The sequence below is a fragment of the Clarias gariepinus genome, chromosome 17 (assembly GCF_024256425.1).
Source record: "Clarias gariepinus isolate MV-2021 ecotype Netherlands chromosome 17, CGAR_prim_01v2, whole genome shotgun sequence".
In the NCBI taxonomy this organism is placed as follows: domain Eukaryota; kingdom Metazoa; phylum Chordata; class Actinopteri; order Siluriformes; family Clariidae; genus Clarias; species Clarias gariepinus.
In genome coordinates, this window is record NC_071116.1 from 23,469,474 (window position 1) to 23,494,692 (window position 25,219).

A 25,219-nucleotide genomic window follows, 5' to 3' on the forward strand; every position below is an offset into this window, starting at 1 on the left:
ATTACGATTAAAACAGTTATTCAGTACTTTTTTTTTTTTTTTCCTAAAAGCTTTAACTTCATCTCCCACAGTTTTGGTAGATTTTTATTAAAATAATAAACTAGACACTTTAAAACTTTTTTATGTTTATAATGCTTTGTGGTTTTATAATGAGTCACAAGGAAATTAGTGGCAGCAAATTTAATAAAGAAGAGATGTGTTGAATTTGGTTGCACCCATACAGTACTGTACAAAACCTTTCTGATAACAAAGATTGTTGAAGATCATAAGACACATTATAAATTATATAAAAACTTTTAAATAAGGCACTATCCCAGTTTTAGTTTTACTTTATACCTGAAGACAGCTTGCTATTATAGTATTAGTATGCCTCATTTAACTTTAGTTCATGCATGAACCCACAGTTGTACTCTAAGATTATAGCATGAATAGCGGATAAATCCTGACAAAGCAAATGCAACAGCGCATGTATCTCATGTCTCATTAACACACAATCACTCGTGTGTTTTTTAGCGTTGTATCTACAAGCCAACTCCATCACAAGTTCTTACACTACAGTATTCCACATAGCTAAGTGTATAACATGGTATTTATGGCACAACATCCAAATCGTATAACAGTACTATTACCCAGATACATACCTGTCGTTACAGTAATTACTCCCGGAGTGACTACAATAGAAAATTTGAAAATTTTGTTTGGAAACAAAAAACCTAATGTACACTCCTGGGATTTGTATAAAAATAGAAAGGAGCGTGTGTGACAAAGTTACCAGAAGAACTCATATTCTCCAGCAAGTTCAGTAAAACCTAACAACTGTTTTCTTATAAAACTGCACAAATCTGTGTTTAAAACTCTTGATATTAAGCAATGAGTTTTCACTCCAAATATTGACTGTTTATTTTATTGCTCTTTATAAAAGTTTTTTATGCAGAAATGTTTTCAAAAGCATCTTTTTCTTATGCCATAATTTTGTATGTGCCCTAGACTTTTACACAGTACTATAAGTAAAACAGTTGTTAGGTTTTACTGAGCTTGCTGCAGAATATGAGTTCTTCTGGTAACTTTGTCACACTCGCTCCTTTCTTTTTGCGTTTTTTTATGCAAATCCCAGGAGCGTACATTAGGGTTTTTTTTTCCATTTTGTTTCCTGTAATGTTATTTATTTATTTATTTTCAAGTTATATATAGAAATACTAAATGATTTTGTACATAATTATGCAGACATGATAAACATATATAACAAAATTGGTACAGCATATAATATGGTGCCTAAGACTTTTGCACTGGTACACAGTACTGGACACACTCACATATACACACGCACACACACACTCATAGACATATACATATAAAAGTCTGTGTGTGCATGAGGTGCCAACCTATCACAGGACACAAGCATAAACACTCATACAATGAATTTGTTGCCTGCTTTAGAGGCTGCTTTAATGAGTTCCACCCTGGGATGTGCTGAAAGAAAATATGCACACTAATGTGTAAAGTCAAAGCTTGTCTGAGAGCGTACCTTCCTTGCAGTCATGCATGTTGGTGTGCAAGATGAATCCGCTGTGGCACTGACAAGTGTAACTCCCATACGTGTTCACACAATCATGCTGGCACCCACCATTCTGTCGAGAGCACTCGTCAACATCTACAGAGGAAAAATCATAAACATGGTGTTGTATGTACTAATATACAATTTTAAATTATTATATTATTGATTTTTTTTCCTTATCCGTCTCTCTGTCTGTCTTAGTTAGTTAAATGAGTAGTCACCAATATATTGTTTAGTTTGATTAGTCTGTCCATTAATATTCAGGGTTTCAGTGGGTCTTTGCTGTGCATCTCATTATCCTGTTTAGTTTATGGTGTTTGTAAGAGGTGGCCCTAATTGGTTTCTGGATGTGTTTGCTCTGTAAGCTAGCAGTAACTTTAGCATTAGCATTAGCCTTAGATTCTAGCCTAGCCATAGTCATAGTTTTTATGTTGCTGTTGGTTTTTCATGTGTGTGTCTTTACTTACATCCTGCATCAGCTCTTATCCTAACAGATGGATGGAGGGATGGATGGATGGATAGATAGACAGATAGACTAATGGATAGATGAATAGATCACTGGGTAAACCAATAAATAGATAGAGTGATGAAGATGGATGGATGGATATAAAGATAGATTGATAGATGGATGGATAAATACATGAATTGATTGATGAATTAATGGATATATAGATGGATATATTTATGAATAAATGGATGGATGGATGGATGGATGGATGGATCAATAGATGGATAGAGTGATGGATGGATGGTTGGTTGATGGACAGATGCATATATAAAGTGATAGATGGATGGATAGATACATGAATAAACTGATAAATGAATGGATAGATAGATGGATGGATGGATGGATGGATGGATGGATGGACAGATAGACTAATGCATAGATGAATAGATCACTGGATAAATCAACAAATTAATAGAGTGATGAAGATGTATGTGTGGATGGATGGTTTAATGGATGGATGTAAAGATAGATTAATAGATGGATCAATAGATGGATAGAGTGGTGGATGGATGGATGGATGGATGGATGATAGGTTGATGGACAAATGCATATAAACAGTGATAGATGGATGGATATATACATTAATAAACTGATAAATAAATTGATAGATAGATGGATATATTGATTGATGGATGGATGGATGGATGGAGGACAGATAGACTAATGGATAGATAAATAGATCACTGGATAGATCAATAGATGGATAGAGTGATCGATTGATGGATGGATAATAGAATGATTGATGGATGGATAAATGGATCTCTGCTTCATGTATTGATAGATTGATAGATGAATGGATTAAGTGATAGAGGTACAGATCGATCAATAGATAGAAGGATAGATGGATCGAGAGATCGATGGATCACCAGAGAAGAAGGTCGCTGTGAAGCCCCTGCGCGACACGGTGTTGTCGGATTTAAACTCCACGTACAGGATGTTGGAGTCGGAGGTGATCGGCTCTGGCGTTGTCGCTCCGCAGAATCTCCCATGGAGCCTGGAGTCACTGCGAACTTCCACATAATCATATTTACACACCTAAAAATCATCCAGAGGGAGAGCATGAAATATTTTACTGCAATGTTTTCTCTCACGATTTCTAATTTACATAAGATAATGACATATTAAAAAAGTAAAGACATAAAATAAAATAAAAAACACGGATACACAGTATGGATAAATAAAAACATATTCAGTTATAAATCATTAATATTATCACAACAGTTTTAAATGTTGCATTTGTTTCAGCAGGTGTTAAAGCTTTAAGCTTGAAAATTATGGGGACACACACACACACACACACACACACTGACATCATTGCCCTCTGTGTCGAAGTTGTGGAACTGCAGTGTGATGGTGTAGTGTTGAGGAGCGATGAGCTGCCACACACAATGTTTATTATGGGGGTACTCATGAGGCCAGCCAGGACTGAACACCGTGCCATTTAATGCAGTGAGGAAACCTCCGCACGCAGCTGCTAAACACACACACACATACACACGTGGAATTAATCTTAAAAGAGATGGAAAACAGAGCCAGATCAAATTTTGAAATACGTAACTCTGTGTATTGCTCTCACCCTCACAGCTGTGTCGGTCCGTCGCAAGTTCATATCCTGGGTCACATGCACACCGATAACTACCCAGCGTATTGATACACCTCTGAACACACTGACCGTTACCAGGTCTGGAACACTCGTCCACCTCTACAGAGAAAATGTCATCATACATGATTAACAAATTGTGTACATCATTGTGCTTTAACAATAGACCCTCAACCTAGTGCAGCTTTAGTAACTGCTTCTGATTGTCTGATTATAACCATTATAACTTTTTTATGCATTGACTTACCAGAAAAAAAAAATAGCCCTGTTTCAGAAGGGGCCGCACCAAGCAAAGAAAACAATTAATGAGATTGTTGAAATGACTGGAACTGTGTTTAAGAAATGTCCACTGTCAAATTTGTGGAGCAAATGTGGTCAGGAAAAGCACTAATTAACGTAATGGTTGTCAGTGGCGGCCCTGTTTGGTTTCCTGATGTGTTTTGCTTATTAGCTCTGTTTGCTTGATCATTAACTTTAGCATTAGCCTTAGATTTTAGCCAGGCATAGTCATAGTTTTCATGTTGCTGTGGGGATTTTATTTTTGTGTCTTATAATGTTAAAACTTCACTGTATTCATTTGCATCTTGCATCAGGATCATCCTCATCCTAACAGATAAATAGATGGATAGATGGCTGGATTGATGGATAAGTTAATGGATGCATGTATAGATGGATGATGGACGGATGGATAGATGGATGGATGGATGGATGGATGGATGGATACATGAATAGACTGATACAGTAAATGAATGGTTAGATAGATGAATGTAATGTGGTCAGACAAAAATCATAAAGTACCATAAGTACCATAACTTAAACACTTGATGAAGTTGCATTGTTAAAAACAAGAGCTATGTTAAATAGTAAAAGTACTGCAAGTGCATTTCCACACACAATACGAAATAAGAAAACCACTCGTTAGTAAGACTAATCCGACAAAATTCAGGTTACAAAATGGCTAACGAGCATAAAGATGGTCTTTGGAGTCCAATCAGTCAAAAGTCAACAGCAATGTTATGTGGCAATAAAACAAAGTCAGCTGATGACCTGAACGTACTGAATGACCAGGTTACCACATCTGTAGAGTTTTTCTTCCCTGATGGCATGGCCATATTCCAGGACTCTGTGAAAGAGTGGTTCTGGGAGCATGAGGAATCATTTTCACAAATGACCTGGACATCACATTGTGTGTCGTTATTGAAACCAGAATCGCTTTTACTTACAATAAAGCTTACAGCCTGGAGATTTAGTATTTTTCATTATTGAAATTTCCTTCTTTGCTTATTGTAGCAAAGATAATATTAACATTTAATTGCAAATCATATATTTTTGAAATATTCATGCACAAATCTCTACAGGCACATTTCAAAGATTATTATATTAGAGATTATTATAATAGCAAAGTAGTAATGTTTGTATGTTAGTATAATGGTAACATTTGACCATATACTATTTATACTCTTATAAGTATGGTAATAGATGAACTTATCCAACCAAACAAACAAAAATGAAATATATCAATAAACTACTAGTGTCTAGATACTGTCTGTACAAAAAATCCAATAAATATACCAAGATTAAGGAATTTTAATGATTCATCGGGGGTAGGATAAAAAAAATAAAGACAAGTATCAATAATAGAGCCCCAACAACAACAAAAAAATGAAAAACTTTAGGTGTTTAATATGAATATTTTAAAAATCAAAATACCTTTAAAGAAGTTCGCGGCAAATCCAGCTTTATTAATAGAACCATCTGAAACAAACTTTATCCAGAGTTGGTTGGAGCTGCTTTTAAAGTCTGGGGGATTTTGACTGCCGCAGAATCGCCCCAGGAGCGGGTCACTCTCCGAGCTACCATCACGCACTTCAACATAATCATATGCACACCGGTCGTGTCTCTCCAGCTAGGCAACGGAAACAAAATGACAATCCACGTAAAACGGTACAATCATACCTTTAGTCAAAGACAGACAACAGAAAAGAAATGTGATCTTTATTGGAGCTGATATTCCTGTCTTACATCATCATGCATGGCGTCGAAAGGTTACATACCTCAGAACAGTCACAGTGTGTACAGCAGCAGGTATTTACATACTGATCAATATTTTATGAACGGTTTTCTCACCTCAAATGCCTGGAAGCAAAGTGCCACCTGAAAGCCTTCAGTCACTGTCACCTTCCACACACACACTTTACTAGGCTGATAATCATCAGGGTAGTTGGGTGACTGAATCTGTCCACTGTCAGCATCCATTTCCCCACCACACACTGCTGCAGATAATAACACGTAAATCGAATGCACACACTGTTCCCTGTATGAATCTGTACAAACCAAAAGAACAAGGAATAAATGTGTGGAAGATTGTAGAACGCATGGGATTACGGAAGGCCTAGGGGAAAGTGTGATGAAGCTAGATAGAGTATGGCATATACAATGTGGGCGCAATGCAATGACCATTAAAGCCTATTGAATGGGGAATTAGACTACTGACTATAAGGTTGGGAGTTCAAGCCCCACCATTGGTAAGTTTTGTTCTGACTTGGATAGTATAATATAATCTTCTTCCATATCCTTGTACTGTATGTATTGCTCTATTAACTTCTGGTTCAATCTCATTCTTTTTACCAAATACCCTTTAATGGATCCTGATTTTGGGCTGCAGTATCTACCGCGGACTGAAGTCTACAATCTTAGGACCTGAGGTTTCTTAGGGAGACCTAGGACAATGGCCTAGTGTGTCTGTTTACACTAGCAATATACAATTTATACTCTGGAAACCTGGAAGCCAGCTGTGGATATCCAGGATAATGCACTGCGGGGGGTTGTTATGCCGAAATGTTCCACATCACCACAGATTGGTAAATGTCTTCTTTTTGGTGGTGACAGTAAATTAGTGCAAATGAAGAAATGAAGTTATTTTGCGTCTAAATAGTTACTATGACTTGCATTTTTGAGGCATGTGTGTGATGCATTTGGCTAAACACATTGTACTCTGTACAGAAATCAAACAAATGTACCTTCATACATGGCAGAGAATCCTTTTCCTACCCAGTTACTGCTGCTGTGAAATTCAATCCATAAACGACTGTTGGTGGAAACGAGAGACTCTGGCACCTGATCTCCACAAAAGCGACCTGAATAGCATAGTTATTTTAGCTTGATTTTAAATGTTATTTTATTCATGTTTATCTACAAATCTAAAATTATCCCGACTTTTACATTGTACAGTTACCAACAGTAGTTTAGTGCTATACAGTAGCAGGCTAGTGATCATGTAACATGTTCAAGTTACATAATAGCTAATCACATTTACCTTAAAATCATGCATTTGATTGTCCAGTGTCTCAACAAATTTTTTTTAGATGTGTGTTAAGAGTGTGCATGTATGTTATCACAGTTTTAAGGGTTTGATTAATAAGGAAAAGCTGCAAAGATTACAGTAAGGTGAAATACCAATTAACGGAGATTTCCTCCAGTATCCATCTCGTACCTCCACATAATCATACCGGCAAAGATTACTTTGGTAGAGTTCCATGGAGGTGAAGTTAAGGATGATCTAGGAAAGACAAAGAGACACAACAGGGACAAAAAAAGAGAAACTGGAGGAATTTAGAGATGAAGAACAGAAAGGATTAGGCTTTTGTTATACAGTTCTTATGAAACCAGCAACTATCACTATTTTCACAATGCTGTAGGTTAGAATTTACTAACATGAAGAACACGTTATAGGAAAGTCTGTTACAGAATATGGCATATACTGTATTTTAATTACATCATCTCTTATGTGTGCCATGCTTAACTGAACACATTTGCATCAAATGGTATTCATGAGCATTTCATATTTTGTCCAAATGTTGGTCTCCACCTATTGAACAAAAACAAAATTAGGCTAAAAACTCACTCACTTACCGTCTATACCGCTTTATCCTGAATTCACGGTTGCAGGGGGCCTGGAGCCTATCCCAGATACTTAGGGCACAAGGCGGGGTACACCCTGGACAATGTGCCAATCCATTATAGAGCACACACTCATTAGCCTAATCTGCATGTCTTTGGACTGTGGGAGGAAACCGGAGAACCCGGAGGAAACCCAACAAGCACAAGGAGAACATACAAACTCCATGCACACAGATATGGGAATCGAGCCTAGACCCGGGAAGTACAAGGCGATAATGCCAAACACTACACCACCGTGCCGTACTGACATAACTATAAAGTTCTGGTTCACCTCCTTTCTAATCTTTCCAAAAGGCAACAACAATCCTGCTGCTCATCACACAATCATGCCTTTTACCTTCTCTCCAGGTGTAACAGAGATGCTCCATATGCAGTGCGTATAAGCAGCATATTCATTCGGAAATCCGGGCGAAGAGAAATTTCCAAAGCTGTCCTGCAGACTCTCACCACACTCTGCTCACAAAACATAATTATTTTATATTTATCAGCAGATGAAAGTCATCACTGTTTTCATTATTCCTATGGCATTATTGTATAAAGTGTTATGTTATATGAACTCTTGTCATCATTTTATGGGACCACAGACATAACTAACACATATTTGGTTGATTAATGCCCAATCTGCACATACAGTACCTGTACAATGATATGTTGTTCCCATAAACCACTGAAGTAAAAACTGGAACTAGTAATAAAGGAGACTAATTATATGTTGTAAACTGATTTTCAACACTTATTAAACTAATAAAAAGGTATTATATTAAGGTATTATTTTGCGCATGTTATTGATACTTAATCGTATATTTGCATTGTCGCAAACACAACTGCAGATTCATTTAAACAAATACATTTGTATTTATTTGTGTTTTTACCACAATATCTCTTGCTTCTTTTAACGCACTCTTCTGTCTAAACTGTCTAAAATCTTCTTATTTTTCAGTCAAACTGTTAATAAAACATATGTATACTGTTGCAGAGTGATGAGGATATCTACGACTCACACATTAAAATCAGCTGATGGTTTTACAACCAACCAAAATGACCATGTATTCAGAATCAAAGGAAAGTGATGCGGTCTCTCCAAGATGTTCGAGTTCGCCATGTGGAGGCATGAAAACAACTTGACATTGCTTGGCCATAATACCCCAATGCCAGCGGAAAGTTTACATTGGAATTGAGAAACCCATTTAGTGCCTTGGCCGACACAGCTGATGAGAACCATGACATCATGACTAAATGATATGCCCTTAAGAACATCACTAATAAAAACAACTTTAAAATGTTATGCTCCAAAAAGAACAAGACAAAGGAGTGTTTAACACCTGGAAACCAATACAGGCAATATGTTGAGCAATAGATCACCAAGGCTCTGGAAGCAGGTCCAGACAAATATGTAATCGGAAGATATGGAGGTCAGAGGGAGTGCCATAAAAGAAAGGATATCTTTTGTAATGAAGTTCAGCCAAAAAAGCCAAAAAATGCCACTGGAGAAAGTAAAATGAGTCTTTGTACAGGATCGCGGTCAAAGATAAGAACAGCAAACCCTACACAACAGAATACATGATGGCAGAAGGTTGGGAACAACATTTCTGTAATGTTCTCAAACGCCCTGCAAATCCTTCATCAGTAGATTTTTTTATTGACACTGATATTACTCCTCCAGTTGATGTAGAACTTCGGTATGCCATTAAATCCATGTAGAGTGGGGAAGGGTTCTCGCTTTGATTTTGTTTATGCCAAGTTCTTGAAAGTCGACCGTAACACTTCAAAAAAGCTCTTCCAGGAGATACTGTTCATCACTGTCAAACTCTCAATAAAAGGCAACCTGAAGGTCTGTGAAATCACTGTTTTTTACATAAAATTTTTTCCCAGAGTTTTTATTTCACAACAGATGCATTCATTGACACACCAGGCCGAGGCAGAAGCCAGCAGAATTCAGAAAAGTAAGAGGATGCATGGATCAGATTTTTTTTGCTTGAACATTATTGAGTGGTGTTTGGAATGGAATGAAATTTTGCACTGAACATGACCTTCATCAACTAACGGAAAGCTCTTGATAGCCCACATCGTTATACCTCATGGAAGATTTTGTAATCATACTGTATGAAGCTCACGCTGATTGGAATGTTTTACCAGCAATTTGCATGGAGTGACATTAGGGACAGTGGAGCCATGATCAGTCTGCATGCTTCATGTCCAAATCGCTGGCCTCCCAGGAGCTCCTTTAATGGCCCAAAGATGTGGAAATAGCTTTGAGCAAGGTCTCTACCAGCCTGTACTGTGCAAGTGGTGTTTGTGGCTGTGGGTGTACAGTTCCCACAGACGGATGGACATATCTCTTTCACGAGTTGGCGACAAGTTTTCCGTTGTTTTTCAAGGATCAGGCCAAATGTTTATGCAAAGTACTGCAGTGGGCTCTTGTATATTAAATGGCTATAATTAATAAAGCACTTTCCCACAATCCCGAATTTGATTCTGAAAATTTCAAGATCGTCAGGAATTTTATCAGATTTTGGTTGGCTCATCACGGTTATGGAGAAATTGTAGCCGCCAAAATAAAACTCTCACCATGGTCAAAATAATTTAAACAAACATTGTAGCAACTTGTAAGTTATTTCAAAGTGGTAAGTAGTGTAGATTGAGCTTTTTTGTAATGACTTGTAAAGTCCATAAATTTGCAGATTTGCCAAATTTGAACTGGACAATCTAAATAATGCTAAAATGGCTAAATCCAACCCTGAAAACTATACTAATAAATTGTATGTCCCAGAAATAATAAATAAATTCATACTACACTCTGTATGGTGATATGTATAAACAAAAGAAGGTTTTGTCTGTACATTAACACAATATTTCAATTATATCTTTACGTTTCACACATTGGCGGACCCGAAACCAGACTCGAAAAAATTCTAAGTCTAAGAAAATATTCTGTCTGTCCGTCCGTCCGTCCGTCCGTCTGTTGGTCTGTCAAGCCAGATTTTGTCACAGCTTCACACAAAACTGGCTAGACAGAATTTAATGAAACTTTGGCAGTACTTAGGTATTTGCCTGAAGCTAAACCTTCACAATAAATCTACTTTAACAAAAGGTACTAATAAGCTACTTATTTTTATTACCTAGTAACGCAGATGTGCAGTAGTTCTTGACAGTTAATAGCAAATCTTGATATGTTGTGTAAATTGTAGACAATCATGTAAGTTTGTAGACAGTTCATAAAAGGTTGACTTGTATGCAGGGTCTGTAGGCAACTCTTACAATTCTTAGTTTGTAAACTTAGATTTTTATATTGTTTATATACATGTGGTCCATATATACAGTATGTTTCATGTTTGCAGTTTTTTTTTTTACCAACTAATTAGAAGTAGATTTGTTCCTAGTAAATAATGACACACTTACTAGGACACTTGTAGAGCTTTCGTGCTTGACTGATGTCGCCTTTGCTCAGTTTCGTCCTCTGACCAATAGTGGGTCTGATTCCATTCACATTATACCGAGGCAGAATCGTATCCAGGAGGGTGCTTCTGTAATACACGTGTAGTGTTTATTAAAAACAAAGGGAAAATAATAATTTGAACAGAAGGGTGTACAAGGGTGATAAGATTAACATTATAATTAATACTTGTATTCTTTTGGAGATGGCGTTTTCATCTATGTTCCAATTAATTGTCATTAGGACATTTGGAGCAGGACACTTGGATAATTTGATTTGTAGAAGTTGCCTAAAACTATGTAATTATATTTATACATTTTATACATTATCTTATGTTTTACTTTTATTACATAATATTCTTTATTTACACTGCCTGGCCAAAAACAAGTCACACATTCTATTATCTCATTGGACCGCCTTTTGCTTTGATAACGCCATGCGTTCGCCATGCACTCCTTTTGATAAGCTTATGTATTGATAATGGGAGAGTTGGACCACTACGTAAAGTCTTCCCAAGAATATCCCAAAGATTCTCAATGGGGTTAAGGTCTGGACTCTGTGATGGCCAATACATGTGTGAATATGATGTCTCATGCTTCCTGAGCTATTCTTTTACAATTTAAGCCTGATGAATCCTGGCCCTGTCATCCTGGAATATGCCAGCAAGAAAGAAAAAATCCATTCATGAAAAAACCTGGTCATTCAGCATAGTCAGTTAGTCAGCCTACCTCATATTTGAGTCTAGACCTGAACAACGGAAGTAACCCAGATCATAAAATTACCACCACAGGCTTGTATTGGGCCAGGGGTAGCTTAGTGATTAAGGCATTGGGCTACGGTTTGGAAGATCCCAGGTTCAAACACCAAGTTGCCACTGTTGGGCCCTTGAGCAAGGCCCTTAACCCTCAACTGCTCAGATGTATAATGAGATAAAAATGTAAGTCGCTCTGGATAAGAGCGTCTGCTAAATGTATAGATGCATGATGAGTGCATCATCTCATTCACCTCCATCTTACCATGATGTGCACTCTACAGCGTAACAGGGTCAATCTGGACTCATCAGACCACATGACCTTTTTCCAACAATCCACAATCTATTCTTTATGCTCCCTAGCAAATGTAAGTGCATTTTTAATAAGCCTCATTGATAAATTGTTACACAGCTGTTTAGTCCCAATCCCTTGGGCTATGTTCACATTGTGTGTGTGGAAATGTTCTTACTTTAATTATTAAACATTAAGCATTGAGTTCTACTGTTGGTTTTTTATTATTTGGTTTTTGACAAACGTCTGTCAGGGATAACCCCTAAAGGGCGCCGTGCGCCAAGAGACTCTTTTTGTGTCTTTTGTGTTTTGGTTAGTGTTGAACTGCATATCCCAGAATGCACCTCAGTCAGGTGGTGGGAGCGCTCACCTGAACCGAGGTAGCTCATTAGTTTCGATATACATAACGGTGTGTTTAGTTGGTCCTTGGTCTTGCATCTGTTTTTGTAAGGTTGATGTTGTGTTTAAACAGTATTTTTGCGTCAATTTAATTACCATAGTCCCTGTTTTGCTAATCTGATAAATTACTGCTGTTTTGGTATTGTCATAGTTCCATAGTTAGAGTTTTTGTTTATCTTCTGTTTTCATTATTAAAGAATTTCACAGCTTCACCTCTGCGATTGTGCCTCGCCTACAGCCCACACACAACACACGTGACAACGTCGTAGTGCTCTCCCATCATGCACATTCAATTCTTCTTCAAAGATGATGGTTCACCACTATCCTCAACTGATTTAAAAAAAATTATAATAAAAATTTAATTAGTTACAGCAATCTCCGTAGTTTTCTTTTCTTGATGCGGGACAATAATTTGACCCTTCTGAAACAGAGTTACATCCACAGGAAATGTCTTCTGACATGGTTGTTTAAGAAATGAGGAACTACTCACTGCATCAGTCAGGGTTAAATAACTTGTTATTAATCACTGCAGTAATTATCCAATGGAAGGCTCTTACCTAATTGCTTAGTTAAATCCTGGTGGTCACTTTTTTTTGCTCGGGCCATGCATTTTAAAACTTTAATATATCAATTTAATTTAAATCACTGTATTTACCCCATTTTTCTCAATATCTCCCTGCCCCATCCTTTCTCTTCATCCCCCTCTGTCTCCCTTTGGAGGTCATGAAGGTGGTGAGATTACTGCCTCTGGCTTGATTTTGCAGATTTCTTTATTCATTAATTTTTTTATATAACGCTGCTGGGTGTTATTTTAATTTATTACAGTAGGGTCATATTTCAGTATGAAACAGCTTTGTAGCTTTATAATCCATTTACTCCTGGGTCGGTTTAGCTAAATCTTTTTTAGCTCACTATTACATAATAATGAATCTCTTATTAATCATTCGAATGAATTCTCAGAGCGGTATGTAGTAGTGATGTCTCCACTTGTACACCTTTTATAGTTATTCCTTTATTTTGTTAAAAATCGAGGTCAATGCGTTTACTCTTGTAGTGTAACTTAATAACATACGTAACACTTCCATATTAATCTCTTTTTCAGCATCTGAAATGTTCCTAGCCAAAAATACTGATACAGGTATTTTCCTATTAGTTATGTGTCCAAGGCAGGAAGATTTCATGAAACCATTAGACACGATATAAGGTTGTCACACCTGGAGAATGTGTTTGTGGCATAGTGCATGATGCTGTCGAAGTCGTACGTCTCTCCTAAGGAGTTCACCTCATCCGGCTCCATCTTCAGGAAATTATACTCCTGGCCTATAAACATTACATGGCAGCTGATATGTATTCAATTCAATTCAGTTCTGTTTTATTTGTATTTGTATATACAGTGTAATGATGCAGCTTAATAGGTATTTGGAGGTAGATTTATGCATCCTAGTGAGGAACCCAGGTATGATAGTGAGAGATAGATAAACTAGTCCCAAAAGGAACACTGGATCATTACTCTTCTACAAATACTGGTACAAATATTTCATTGTACTACACTACAACAACAACAACAACAACAACAATGATACGTTATGTATAATAAAGGTACCTTATCTTAAATAAAATCTTATTTATCATGTTGTATCCATGCTACAGTTAAGTACACCTGAGTCACAGACAGAGTGTTACCTGGTTGTATGTTCTCTCTAATAATGCTGACGTGTGTATCTCGGTCGGGCCGTGTGTGCTCGTGCCAGAAACCGATCACATGACCCAGCTCGTGAACCACAATGCCGAATTTATCGCAGTTCTTGCCAATGGAGATAGCCTGGGGTCCATCACCCCTCCGACCCACATAAGAACAACACCTACAAAAAAATTGATACTGAAAAACTCCTTTGATAATGAAATTAAAGCCGGTGGTGTTGCTCAGAAGGATGCTAAAAAAGTTTGCTTACATCTAACATCAAGTGTAATTTTCTATTAAGACTATTCGATAATTCTGTTCGCCACACGAAAATATGACAATGTGGTATAAAAAAGAATGAATAATATTGGTACATGCATAAAGCTTGTGCTCTTACCCACATGGACGGTAGGTGAAGATGATGTAGCTGTCCTCAGTCGTTCTTTCTACAAAGGTTACACAGACGTGTCGCTCCCAGTGCCGCATGGCCTGTTTGAAGATGGCTCTCTGACTGCCTGGGAAGAGGAATTCTTTCTATCGTTACATAATTCATGTTTTCAGCCTCAGACACTTGGTTTATACAAGCCTCTAGCCACATCAGAGCACCTCAATTCACACTTCGAAGACTGAATGTACAATTTTCTCGCTAATTTATTTGAATCCAATTCCTCCCCGTCACTAGGGGGCTCCCACATTAAGGGCACTACTACCACTCAGTCGGGAGGGCCGAAGACTATCACATGTTTCCTTCGAACCACGTGACGCCAGCCGATCGCATCTTTTCAAACTGCTTACTCACGCACCATTGGGGGCCGCGTAACACACTCGGAGGACAGCGCTATCCGCTCCTTCTGCGTGCACGAGCTCACTGACTCCCCTGATTGGCTGTAGAGCTGTGATTAATGTGGGAGCACAAAGTACCTCTCATCCCTCCCCTCTGAGAGAGGCCAACCTGCTCTCTCTAGACCTCCGGCTGCAGGAGGTTACATCATCACCCAGGATTTCAACTCGCGATCTCCAGACATTTGAAGACTCTTCGAAACAACTTTCAAACATTGCATCACAATAGGATTTTATTTTTTATCTTCTATACCGCTTATCGTGTGTACAGGGTTACGGGGGGCCTGGAACCAAACCACGGTAAGTCCTGGACAGGGTGCCAATGCTTCGCAGGACAAACACACACACACACACACACACTATAGGCAATTTGGAAACACCAATGAGCCGTTTATACTGTACCTGAAGGAAACTCCCACAATGCATGGGAAGAAAATGCAAATGCACGTAGACCCAAGGTGGGGATCGAACCCTCGATCCTGGAGGAGCCAGGCCAAAGTGCTAATCACTAAGTAATTTTGTCGCCACCATTTGTACAACTCAGTTAAGAGTTTTTATAGATAACTTTTAATGAAGTAATAATGTTTATAAAAGCCCTTACGCAGGCCCTTTGGGGGGGTCATTGAAATAGTAGGGTGTAAGAGTGCTTGTGACATGCACGGAAAGACATTCTCGCTCAAGAATGGTATGGCTTTATTATTCATATTATTTACATTTGTTATTTATCTGCCATCTACTCGAGACTGGACGGGGCTCTGAAAACTACAAATATGCTTTCTTTAAAACCATCTCGTTTTTTTTAGAACGCCGGCTGCTTGTATGAAGACCTAAGCTGTGTCTTTGTTTTTGTCTTGACTTGCAGGTGCAGAGCATTCACATTGATTTTGCTTACGGCGCCGTCGCCTGGCAACCACGCATTTGGGTGACCGCGGATCTGCCTGTTTAGAACTCCTTAGCGTAGCCGCCTATGGATCTGTCTGTTCTGAACAGAGCAGAGTGGCATCTCGTGGATTTGCCCCTTGCGAGACTTGCATCGTTACAATAACCTTGTGTGTTTGCTTTGATTAAAAAGATGCCCATCTGACAAGTGAAATCTGGCAGTTCTTAACCATATTTACTAATGAAACTTACCAGACTTCATAGTGAAGCAAGGCCTAGCAAGCAAAAGCATGTTAAAAGTTGTGAGAGTAACTAAAATTAGCTTTTGCATGTATCGTCTAGTATATTGTTGCCTATGATGCCTTATTTATTCTATTTTTGAATATAAGCCTTTAACATATAACTACTTTTAAAGTTACATTTTAACATTCCTCATGTTTTGTGCAGTTGAGAGCTTTGTTCGCTAGATTTTGACTTTGACAGACAATATGATGAAATGTTTTCTATGGCGGTGGTATAATGAGTGAAGGTCTCACCGCTGAAATTGGCACTGATGATGTAAGGAATGACACCATCAGGCCAGATCCTCTCGATCTTCGCCGTAGCGGCTCTCTTCCTACGAGAAATTTTCACACTGTCCCAGAATTCGCTGGTCCGTCTGCTCCTATTAGTTGCTGCATCCGTCACTCTGTTTCCATTGGCTGATAGATGGATAGAAAAGGAAGGAGGAAAACATCTGACTGGTTTTTGGACAATCAGGGCAAAAATGATGGTTAGTAAATAATAACATACTGTAGTCCATACACACATGCACACCTGTGACAGTGTTATTAGAGTGTGAGGTGCTATGTGGAAGCTCTTTCCCAATCCAGTCTCGTCTGAAGAAGAACAGGTCATCCTTGTCCAAAGCGATGTCTCCCATAAACGCCACTGAAATACAACCACATGCACCGGCTAATGTTAGAAACAAGCTAATAGTATCCCCAAGCACTATTTTCTCACAAAAAAAAATCCTTTTGCTTGGAAGTGAATTTCTTAATGTGACCATAAAACAGACAATTACTCAAAGATTGCACAAGAAACATAATGTGTTTAATATATTTTAAATGTTACAAAATGTTGGGCTTTCCGGACAGATTCACCGTGCTTGGTCAGTGATCTGTGTGACGCTAATGCCTTTTGCCATTAACAGATCGAGCTTCCCAGTGTAAGCAAGCGATTATAATAAAATACTTCTGGGGTTTTATTACCAAAGCTTACTAATAATAAATGTTCGGTTCTTAAGTAGATCATTTTTAAATAAATCTTTAGCAGATGTCAGAACAAAGCCAAGCATCAGTCCATTTCGGAAGACAGGAAACAAAAACAGGGATAGCTCAGTGGTTAAGGCATTGGACTACGGTTCAGAAGATCCCAGGTTCAAACCCCACAACCACCAAGTTGCCACTGTTGGGCCCTTGAGCAAGGCCCTTAACCCTCAACTGCTCAGATGTGTAATGAGATAAAAATGTAAGTCGCTCTGGATAAGAGCGTCTGCCAAATGCCAAAATGTAAAACAAGTTCCTTTCGTAAGTTCAGCTGCTGACCAGAACATATTTGATGCATGTGTCAGCCCTCACCTCTGCCCTACTATTTCCCATTTCTACCTTTATTTCTCTGACTCCATCTCTTTGTAGTTCCCTGTCCTTTGTTACGTCTCCGTCTGTATCTTAACTTCTGTCTCTCTTTTCCTCCAGCACTATCCATATCAGACAGTGAGGAAAGCTATGTTGTCCCCACTGTCTGCTGCTTGACCTCTTTCCTGTGAACAACCACCTTTGAAATTTTAAGGGTGGAAGCAACCCAACACTCATTGGATCACTGTGCCAGTGATACCAGAATTGAACCCTTCTTCCATTCTTTCACCATAGTCATTGGTTATTTCTAGAATTCCAATTACCTTTAAGGAACTACAAGCAATGGTTTTGCCATCCAGGGCATCACATTGCAAGAGCAGAGTGGTGATCACAGCAGTGTTTTTTATACTTTTTCCTCATTAAATAAGATTTGATTCAGGTGTTCGCCTAATCAGTAGCTCGTAAAGTAAAATGAGGTGTTTGTGTTGGAATTCAACAGACACTGGAATGGAATAGTTGGCATATTTGTAGAGATGCTGATCGAAGAAAAAAACTGCAGTGGTCTCTTTCTTATTCTCTCTTCATCTCACACACACACACACACACACACACACACACACACACACTGTGTTCAATTAAAGCACTGAAATTTTAAATCCTGCTGCTAAGGGATTTAGAAAACCCACCACTGGTTCGACTCAAACTGTGAGAGTAAAGCAGGAGGGCTTGGCGGTTTCAGATCTCTGCATGTTTTAAGAGATTATGCTTTTAGCTAGATTCAGCTCAGAGGTAATGAAATGTACTACGCTTCAAACTAAGCTGCTGAAGAGAAACATTGTTGCATGCAGCAGTCTAAAATATCTAACGCAAAAATGTTATCACAAAGTTATTGCTAAATAAAATGTAGACCAATCTAGCTGAATTTTTATTATTATTTATGAAAACACGACCAAAACTGGTCAAAAAATTTGATACCCGCTTTTAATTTTATGGTTAGTTTTTCGTATAAAAACAATAAAAATCACTTGATCGAAGCAGGTCTTAGTATCGGGCAAATAAAACCTCAGACAAACAACACTATATAACAATTTTTTCCCTGTGCCATTATTTATTTAAGAAAAAAGAAGCCTGTGTGCAATAATAAGTACCCCCCTCATTGATTCAACAGGATTCCAAAGGGGTAAAGTTGCAGCTTGGTGTCTCTAATCATCGGCCCTCGATTAATTGATCAGCAGCAGGAGTACAGACCTCTATAAAAGCAATTTGCTGGCCTGGAGCATTTTGGTTAACACAATGCCAGGAAGGAAAGACATAAGCAGTGATCTTAGAGAAGCAACTGATTGCTGCACATCAGTCTGGTAAGGGTTATAAATCCATTTCTAAACAATTTAGAGTTTAACATGGACTGTCAGTAAAAAGTATTATTTACAAGTGGAAAGCATTCAAGATAGTTGCCAATCTTGCCAGGAGATGACGTCCCAGCACATTCACCACAATATCAGGCTCAGAAAAATACAATCAAATCCAAGTGCTTAATCTCAGACCCTACAGGCCTCACTGAGCATGTTAAATGTTAAAGTAAATGACGGCACAATTAGAAGAAGACTGAACAGTACAGTTTGTTTGGAAGGGTTGCCAGGAGAAACCGTCTTCTGTCTAAAAAAAAACATAGAAGCAAACTGAGGTTCGCAAAACTGCATCTGAAAAAAAGCACAAGGCTTCTGGAACAATGTCCTCTGGACAGATAACACCAAAGTGAAGTTGTTTGACCTTAATGCGCAGCAGTATGTTTGGGAAAAGCCAAACAGCATTTCAGCAGAAACGCCCCCTAAAATACCTACTGTCAAGCATGGCGGTGGAGAGGTGATGTTTGGCCTTGTTTTACAGCCACAGAACCTGGACACCTTGCAGTCATTGAGTCGATCATGAACTACTCTGTATACCCGAGGCGAATGTGAGGCCATTTGTCTGACAGCTAAGGAAGGCTTGGTTAAAATGGGACAATGTTCTGAAGCACACTAGTAAATCTACATCAAAATCAAGGTTTTGGAATGGCCTGGTCAAAGTCCAGACCTCAATCCAACTAAAATGCTGTGATGAGAACATGAAAGAGCTGTGCATAAGCGAATACTTAAAAACCTCAATGAACTGGAGCAATGCTGTGAAGAAGAATGGACCAAACAATAAAGTGAGAGACTGATACAGTCATACAGGAAACAATTGCTTTAAATTATTGCTGTTAAAGGTGGATCTACAAGCAATTAAATTATGGGGATACATCACAGGGATATGTTTTTTTTCTTTCATTTTGGCTTTATTTTTGTTAAATGAATAAAAGCATGGTGAAAAAGGTTTGCCTAAGGTTGTATTTGCCTAATACTGAGACCTGCTATGATCAGATGATTTTTATTATGTTTTTACATTAAAAAAAAAAAAAGCTGGTAAGCTATTTCTCAGCTTTAGTATGAACTAGTACTAGTAGAGGCCATTCAGAAATTGTCACATCTGCTAGGCAAAATAGTCTCCGAGTCTGACCTGATCTCAGCAAGACCAAGCTGATCTTTTTTTCTTGAATGAAAGCTGCAATCTGCAGTACATCTGGACAATAAAAATAAAGGCTTGATTTATTTATTGCTTTCAAGTTCTTTCTTTCTTTGGCACGGCACATCAACATGAAGGGATAAAGCAATCAGGACATACATAACATTAAATCCATCTGCTTAAGATTATGTCGATAGTCCTTGTGCTGCTAAACATTTAGTTGCATGGCGTTAAGCATGTGTGCCATTTGTCTAAACATAATACACACCTCTTCAAGATGCAAGTGATTATAACCCTCGTTTGTGCCAAAGAGAAAAATAAAAAATTGTATGATATGATTAAAATTATGCATAAAATTGGCTGCAGTTGTTTGTTCAGGCAACACTTTAGTAATAAGATAGTGTAGCCAAAATCATTTTCACACACAGATGCAGGTAGATATGTGTTTTTCCTGTAAATGGAGCTTAGTGATTGTTCGATGGGATATCTTGGCTTAAGGTAGCAGGGGAAAGTTGTAAACTCAGCTTATTCGATGTCTGAATAAAGGTCTAGGCAGAGTGTATGCAGGCTGTATCTGTGTTTGCTATTCACAAACAAAACTGGGTTTTTTGTTAAAACTCTTGTCTAACCTGCATGTAAGTTATTGAATTTCATTCATCCGAAGAGAGAACTGATTGCCCAAGCTCTATCAGCAGGGTGGGATGGGAGGCACTCAGTGCTCTCATATCAATCACGGCTATACAGCTGTGTCGTGTGTGTCTGTGAGCTTACGCAAGTGGAAAGAGCGGCCAGCGCTGGCTGCCGTGTGTGTTACGCTGCCCCCAACGTTGCGTGAGAAAGCAGTTCAAACAGATGCGCTCGGAGTGCGTACTCACAATAGTAAGTTGCTAAATTTAGTTACACAAGAATTGCTTGGCGATGTCAATTCAAGAGACTGCACATGGAATTTGGGTCTCTGCCACCCATATGGTTTCCATGTTTGCTATCTCTGCAATATAATTTATGAATGCTTCTGATTTGGTAATAGAGAGGTGCTGGTGCCACAGTGGAGGGATTGTTGGAGGCCACTGGTGCAGGTTTAAGGGGTCTCTGGGAGGACACTACAGTGGGTGTAGGCTAGACTAGGAATATACAGAACACGTGTTGTGGAGCTACTCATACTTATCACTTCATGGCTTGGTTTTCAGTGAGAGAAAGGAAATATATAGGATTGCATGGAGACATGGCACCTCATTAAACTCATGATACTCAAAGTGAGGTGACTGTGGAGGTCAGATGTGCAAAGAAAATTGTGTTCATGGACTGTTTCCTGGTCAACAGCTTATTAGCTGCTTTAGAGTCAATCAGTGCTTAAAGTAAGATGACGTGTTCTGAGTGCCACATTTGTGCATACTGGACAAGTAAATTCATGACTTCATGTTTTGTGATTAGATCCTCCCTTTGTCATATAAAGTGCACTGAGCAATGTGGGGATTGAGATTGCCACAGTAGAAACAGTCCACCTTTCCTCCATCTTTCCCATTTTTTTTTTTTTTTAGATCATTAGGATGTTCCTTTAAGGTTTCAGGGTGATTAGGGAGAATCTTTACGAGTGAATCCAAAGTGGTGTGGTCACTTTAGTGGTGAGTATTATGAGGGATGGGGAGATTTTCTGTTGCTTAGTCAATCCTGCCTGGTTGGACTAATAGTGGCATGATTCTGCATCACCTGCATCCTTCTCAGGGCGGGCAGTGAGGTTATTGGCCATAACGCCCTGGTGAATATGGAGTGAGGAGCAGTGAGCAGATGCATTGGTGAGGACATCAATAATCAGTTGGTCTCCCATAAACTTTCTATGGTCGGCCACAACAACACCTCAGTGACATCTTCTGCTGTATCCAAGAAGGAATAGTGAAGCAACCTGTCAGAAAAGGAGGCTGGAGCAAACATGTGGGCAAGACAGGGGTTCGAGGTCAAAAACCAGTATCACAAACCAGCATATATTTTTTTTGTAGTGTGAATAACATATAATAATGGATACATATACAAATAAAATAGAGGCTGGTGAGGGAATTATAATTACATCTGCTATGATGTACAGTAGATAATAAATGAACATAACCTGCTTTATCATAAAATAAATGATTTGCAGCACTTGTTTAAAAATCAATTTAACAATATCTTTGTTATGCTTTAAAAGAACTTTAATAAAATGGAGCTTCTAACAGGATAGATTTCAGTTTCTTCAGTTTCTTTCTCTCATCCTCTGAAATATTTTGCTGTATCACCCATGATTTGTTTTATATTGTGTCATGATATTAAATGTCTTACTTACTGAAACATTAAGTAAGACAATGAAAACCAATTTCTCTTTAAATACTTTTGTGCTTTTTTGTCTGTAGCCAATAGTAATTTGTAGAAAAAGGCTCCTGGAAGATAAGCTTACCATCAAATAAAAGGAAAAAAATTCCCACAACCACTATTAACATCTGTTACATTAACATCACATCTGTTACATTAACATCTGGTACATTAACATCTGGTACATTAACATCTGGTACAACCACAACTTGCATCTGTTCAGGGCATGCCTGATCTGTACAATTAAATAGAATTATGAATGTTTAAAAACTACAATGTACTATCATTTGTTAATGAAGCTGTGCTGTAAATCTGTCCATCATTCCATATCACACCACGCTGGCATGAGCTTCATACTCTGCTGAAATATAATCACTTTGCATTTGACAGATTTTTTGGCAGAAGTTCTCGTCTTGTAGGAAAGTTCTCTTACAGGAATATCTGTCTTTTTTCCCTTTCTTCTCTCAAATCCGCCACCACCCCCCCCCCCCACCCCCTTCTCCCCCACCTCTCTCTCTCTCCCTAATTTTCCCTTTCAGAGTAAAACAGCACGAGGAATGTCAGGAGTCGAGGGTTCATTAGTCAGTCCGTTCAGTTCAGAGAGTTTACAAAGACCACATGAAGTGGTGCATTTTTTTCAACACTTCAATTTGAAGATTTTTTTTATAATATAATATAATATAATATAATATAATATAATATAATATAATATAATATAATATAATATAATATAATATAATATAATATAATATAATATAGTGTAGCATAATATATAGATTTTTACTAGATGTTAATGCTGTTCGCCCCGTATATGTCTCCTCTCTGGGTTCTCCAGTTTCCTCCCACCTCCCAAAAACATGCACATACATGGATTAGCCACACAATCGAATGAGCATGTGAACATGTGTGGGTATGATGCCCTGGCATCCAGAGTGTGTTCCTGCCACACACACACACACACACACACACGCACACACAGTGCTCCTGGTACAGTCTCCACAGCCACTGTGACCCTAAACAGGATAAAGTGCTTACTGAAGATGAATGGATGAATATATTACATTCTACTATATATTACATTATGCTATGCATGGGTGCTTGTATTTGACCAGATATGTTTTTCGGACATAAGTTTAAACCAATTGCCATTTATAAAGAAAATGTTAGAGGTTATTACAGCCACCTAATTATTTATTATTTACATCTAAGCCCTAGCCTTGAAGAGGATTTCACAGTAATTTAATCAGTATCACCCCCAGAGAGAGATTTCAACTGTGAAGTAGAAACGCCATTTAAACCACATTCATGCAAATATGAATATTTATGCTTTATTTACCTGCTTTGCATGGATCCAAGTAGTTGACAGCATCTGTTTCAGGATAATATTTAACCTCCAAATCTAAGCCGATGGCCAGCAGTGAACAAGAATGCAGAAGCCAAAATGTCCACTGGGACTTCATGATGAGTTTTGACTGGATGTGCAAAGCAATAGATTACAACACAAGCTTAGCTCTCTTCTGGGTCTTTATTCTGGACCAGTGAGTCGCTAAAACACACCCGGGCAACGAGCCATACACAGAGATTGCAAGCTTTCCTATCTCCCTCTCTCTCTCTCGCATACACACACACACACACACACACACACACACACACACACACACACACACACACACACACACAGCGCCTCACTTCATTAACCGATGAATAAGTTATGCATACCACACGACACATCAGCTGAATAACAGTTCCCACAACTACATAACCAATGCTAAATATGAATTTTAGTCATGTGACCATCAACTGTTTTCATTTTTTTTATTAACCAGTGATTATATTTATGTTCTGAAATAAAATATCTTGTATATTATTGAAAGCCAATAAATTTCAGGATTAAGAGAAGGCAAGGATGCAGTTGCAGACTATAACATTGCCAGTTCTGGCAATGGATAACACAATTAATTGCAACTTATAAAAAGGTGTAAAACAGAACTTATATAGACTAACGAGAACATATGATTAGTATGATTAGGGACATGTGATTCGTAGTGGCCAGTGGGTAGTATAACTAAGTGCATCTTCCAGGGCATGAACCACAGTCATGAGAAACTGGTGTACCCATCTCGGCTACACAAGCAGAAGAAGCAATGTTGCAAGGCAAGAGGAGGAAATGGACATAGATGGCCTGCTGTTTATTCTCTGGATTGAAAGTTGTCACTTTTGGCTCTGGCCAACACACCGTTTATAGAGAGGCTGCCACTTTGGCCTCCTGACTGGGCAGTGCTGAATAGTTACTGTTGGTGTTTGGCTCTGTTATAGTCCCAGGTGGACTTTCTACATGGGTGCATGACACATTCAGTGGGCCACCATCAGTAGTAAATAATGATACACATTTAAGTAAATGTGCATTAGCAATGCATCCCTAATAATATTCTGTTAAAATACAGTAGAAGACGGTGTGGCATTGCTACCTCTACTCAACCCAGAGTCTAATGGGGAGGCCTCTCCAGTGTCATCTGAGTCAAATGGTGAGCAGAAGTTCTCGAACCCCAATTCAGACAAAGAGGTCTTTGCCCCCTGACCCTGTGCAACTGGAGATCTTCTTCTGTCTACCGAGGATGCCACCTGGTCGAGGATGTCAACCGGTCTTCCTGCCCTGCCCTTAGCATTTATCTCTGCTCCGTTCCTTGATGCCACCACGGATGTCACCTCATCTCCCTGGACCACGTCCGATTCTGCTGCATCACTGCACTGGTACTCCTGAGAACATTGCTCTGCCTCCCTGTCCCACTTTTGATGTCTCTGCATCACCTGTTGCTGCTGAGAA

At 38.6% G+C, this 25,219-nt stretch overlaps 1 protein-coding gene across 3 annotated transcripts in view; it reads right to left on the reverse strand.

Annotated features, from left to right (window-relative positions):
- bmp1b (bone morphogenetic protein 1b) overlaps positions 1 to 23,889 on the reverse strand; it is a 29,678-nt gene extending 5,789 nt beyond the window's left edge. Inside the window, exons 1-16 of one of the 3 annotated variants that reach the window (XM_053516382.1) lie at positions 23,732 to 23,889; positions 16,715 to 16,828; positions 16,435 to 16,599; positions 14,577 to 14,694; positions 14,182 to 14,360; positions 13,713 to 13,818; positions 11,023 to 11,147; positions 7,961 to 8,076; positions 7,120 to 7,222; positions 6,684 to 6,800; positions 5,791 to 5,936; positions 5,374 to 5,569; positions 3,640 to 3,765; positions 3,374 to 3,534; positions 2,930 to 3,098; positions 1,526 to 1,651 (exon numbers count right to left, since the gene is read on the reverse strand). In XM_053516382.1, the coding sequence (XP_053372357.1) occupies positions 1,526 to 1,651; positions 2,930 to 3,098; positions 3,374 to 3,534; positions 3,640 to 3,765; positions 5,374 to 5,569; positions 5,791 to 5,936; positions 6,684 to 6,800; positions 7,120 to 7,222; positions 7,961 to 8,076; positions 11,023 to 11,147; positions 13,713 to 13,818; positions 14,182 to 14,360; positions 14,577 to 14,694; positions 16,435 to 16,599; positions 16,715 to 16,828; positions 23,732 to 23,855 (2,191 nt within the window). In that variant the 5' untranslated portion in view covers positions 23,856 to 23,889. Of the gene's footprint in view, positions 1 to 1,525; positions 1,652 to 2,929; positions 3,099 to 3,373; positions 3,538 to 3,639; positions 3,766 to 5,373; positions 5,570 to 5,790; positions 5,937 to 6,683; positions 6,801 to 7,119; positions 7,223 to 7,960; positions 8,077 to 11,022; positions 11,148 to 13,712; positions 13,819 to 14,181; positions 14,361 to 14,576; positions 14,695 to 16,434; positions 16,600 to 16,714; positions 16,829 to 23,731 lie in introns of those variants that run through there. The other 2 variants (XM_053516381.1, XM_053516383.1) reach the window with 2 other exon arrangements.
- Positions 23,890 to 25,219: the final 1,330 nt, after the last annotated feature.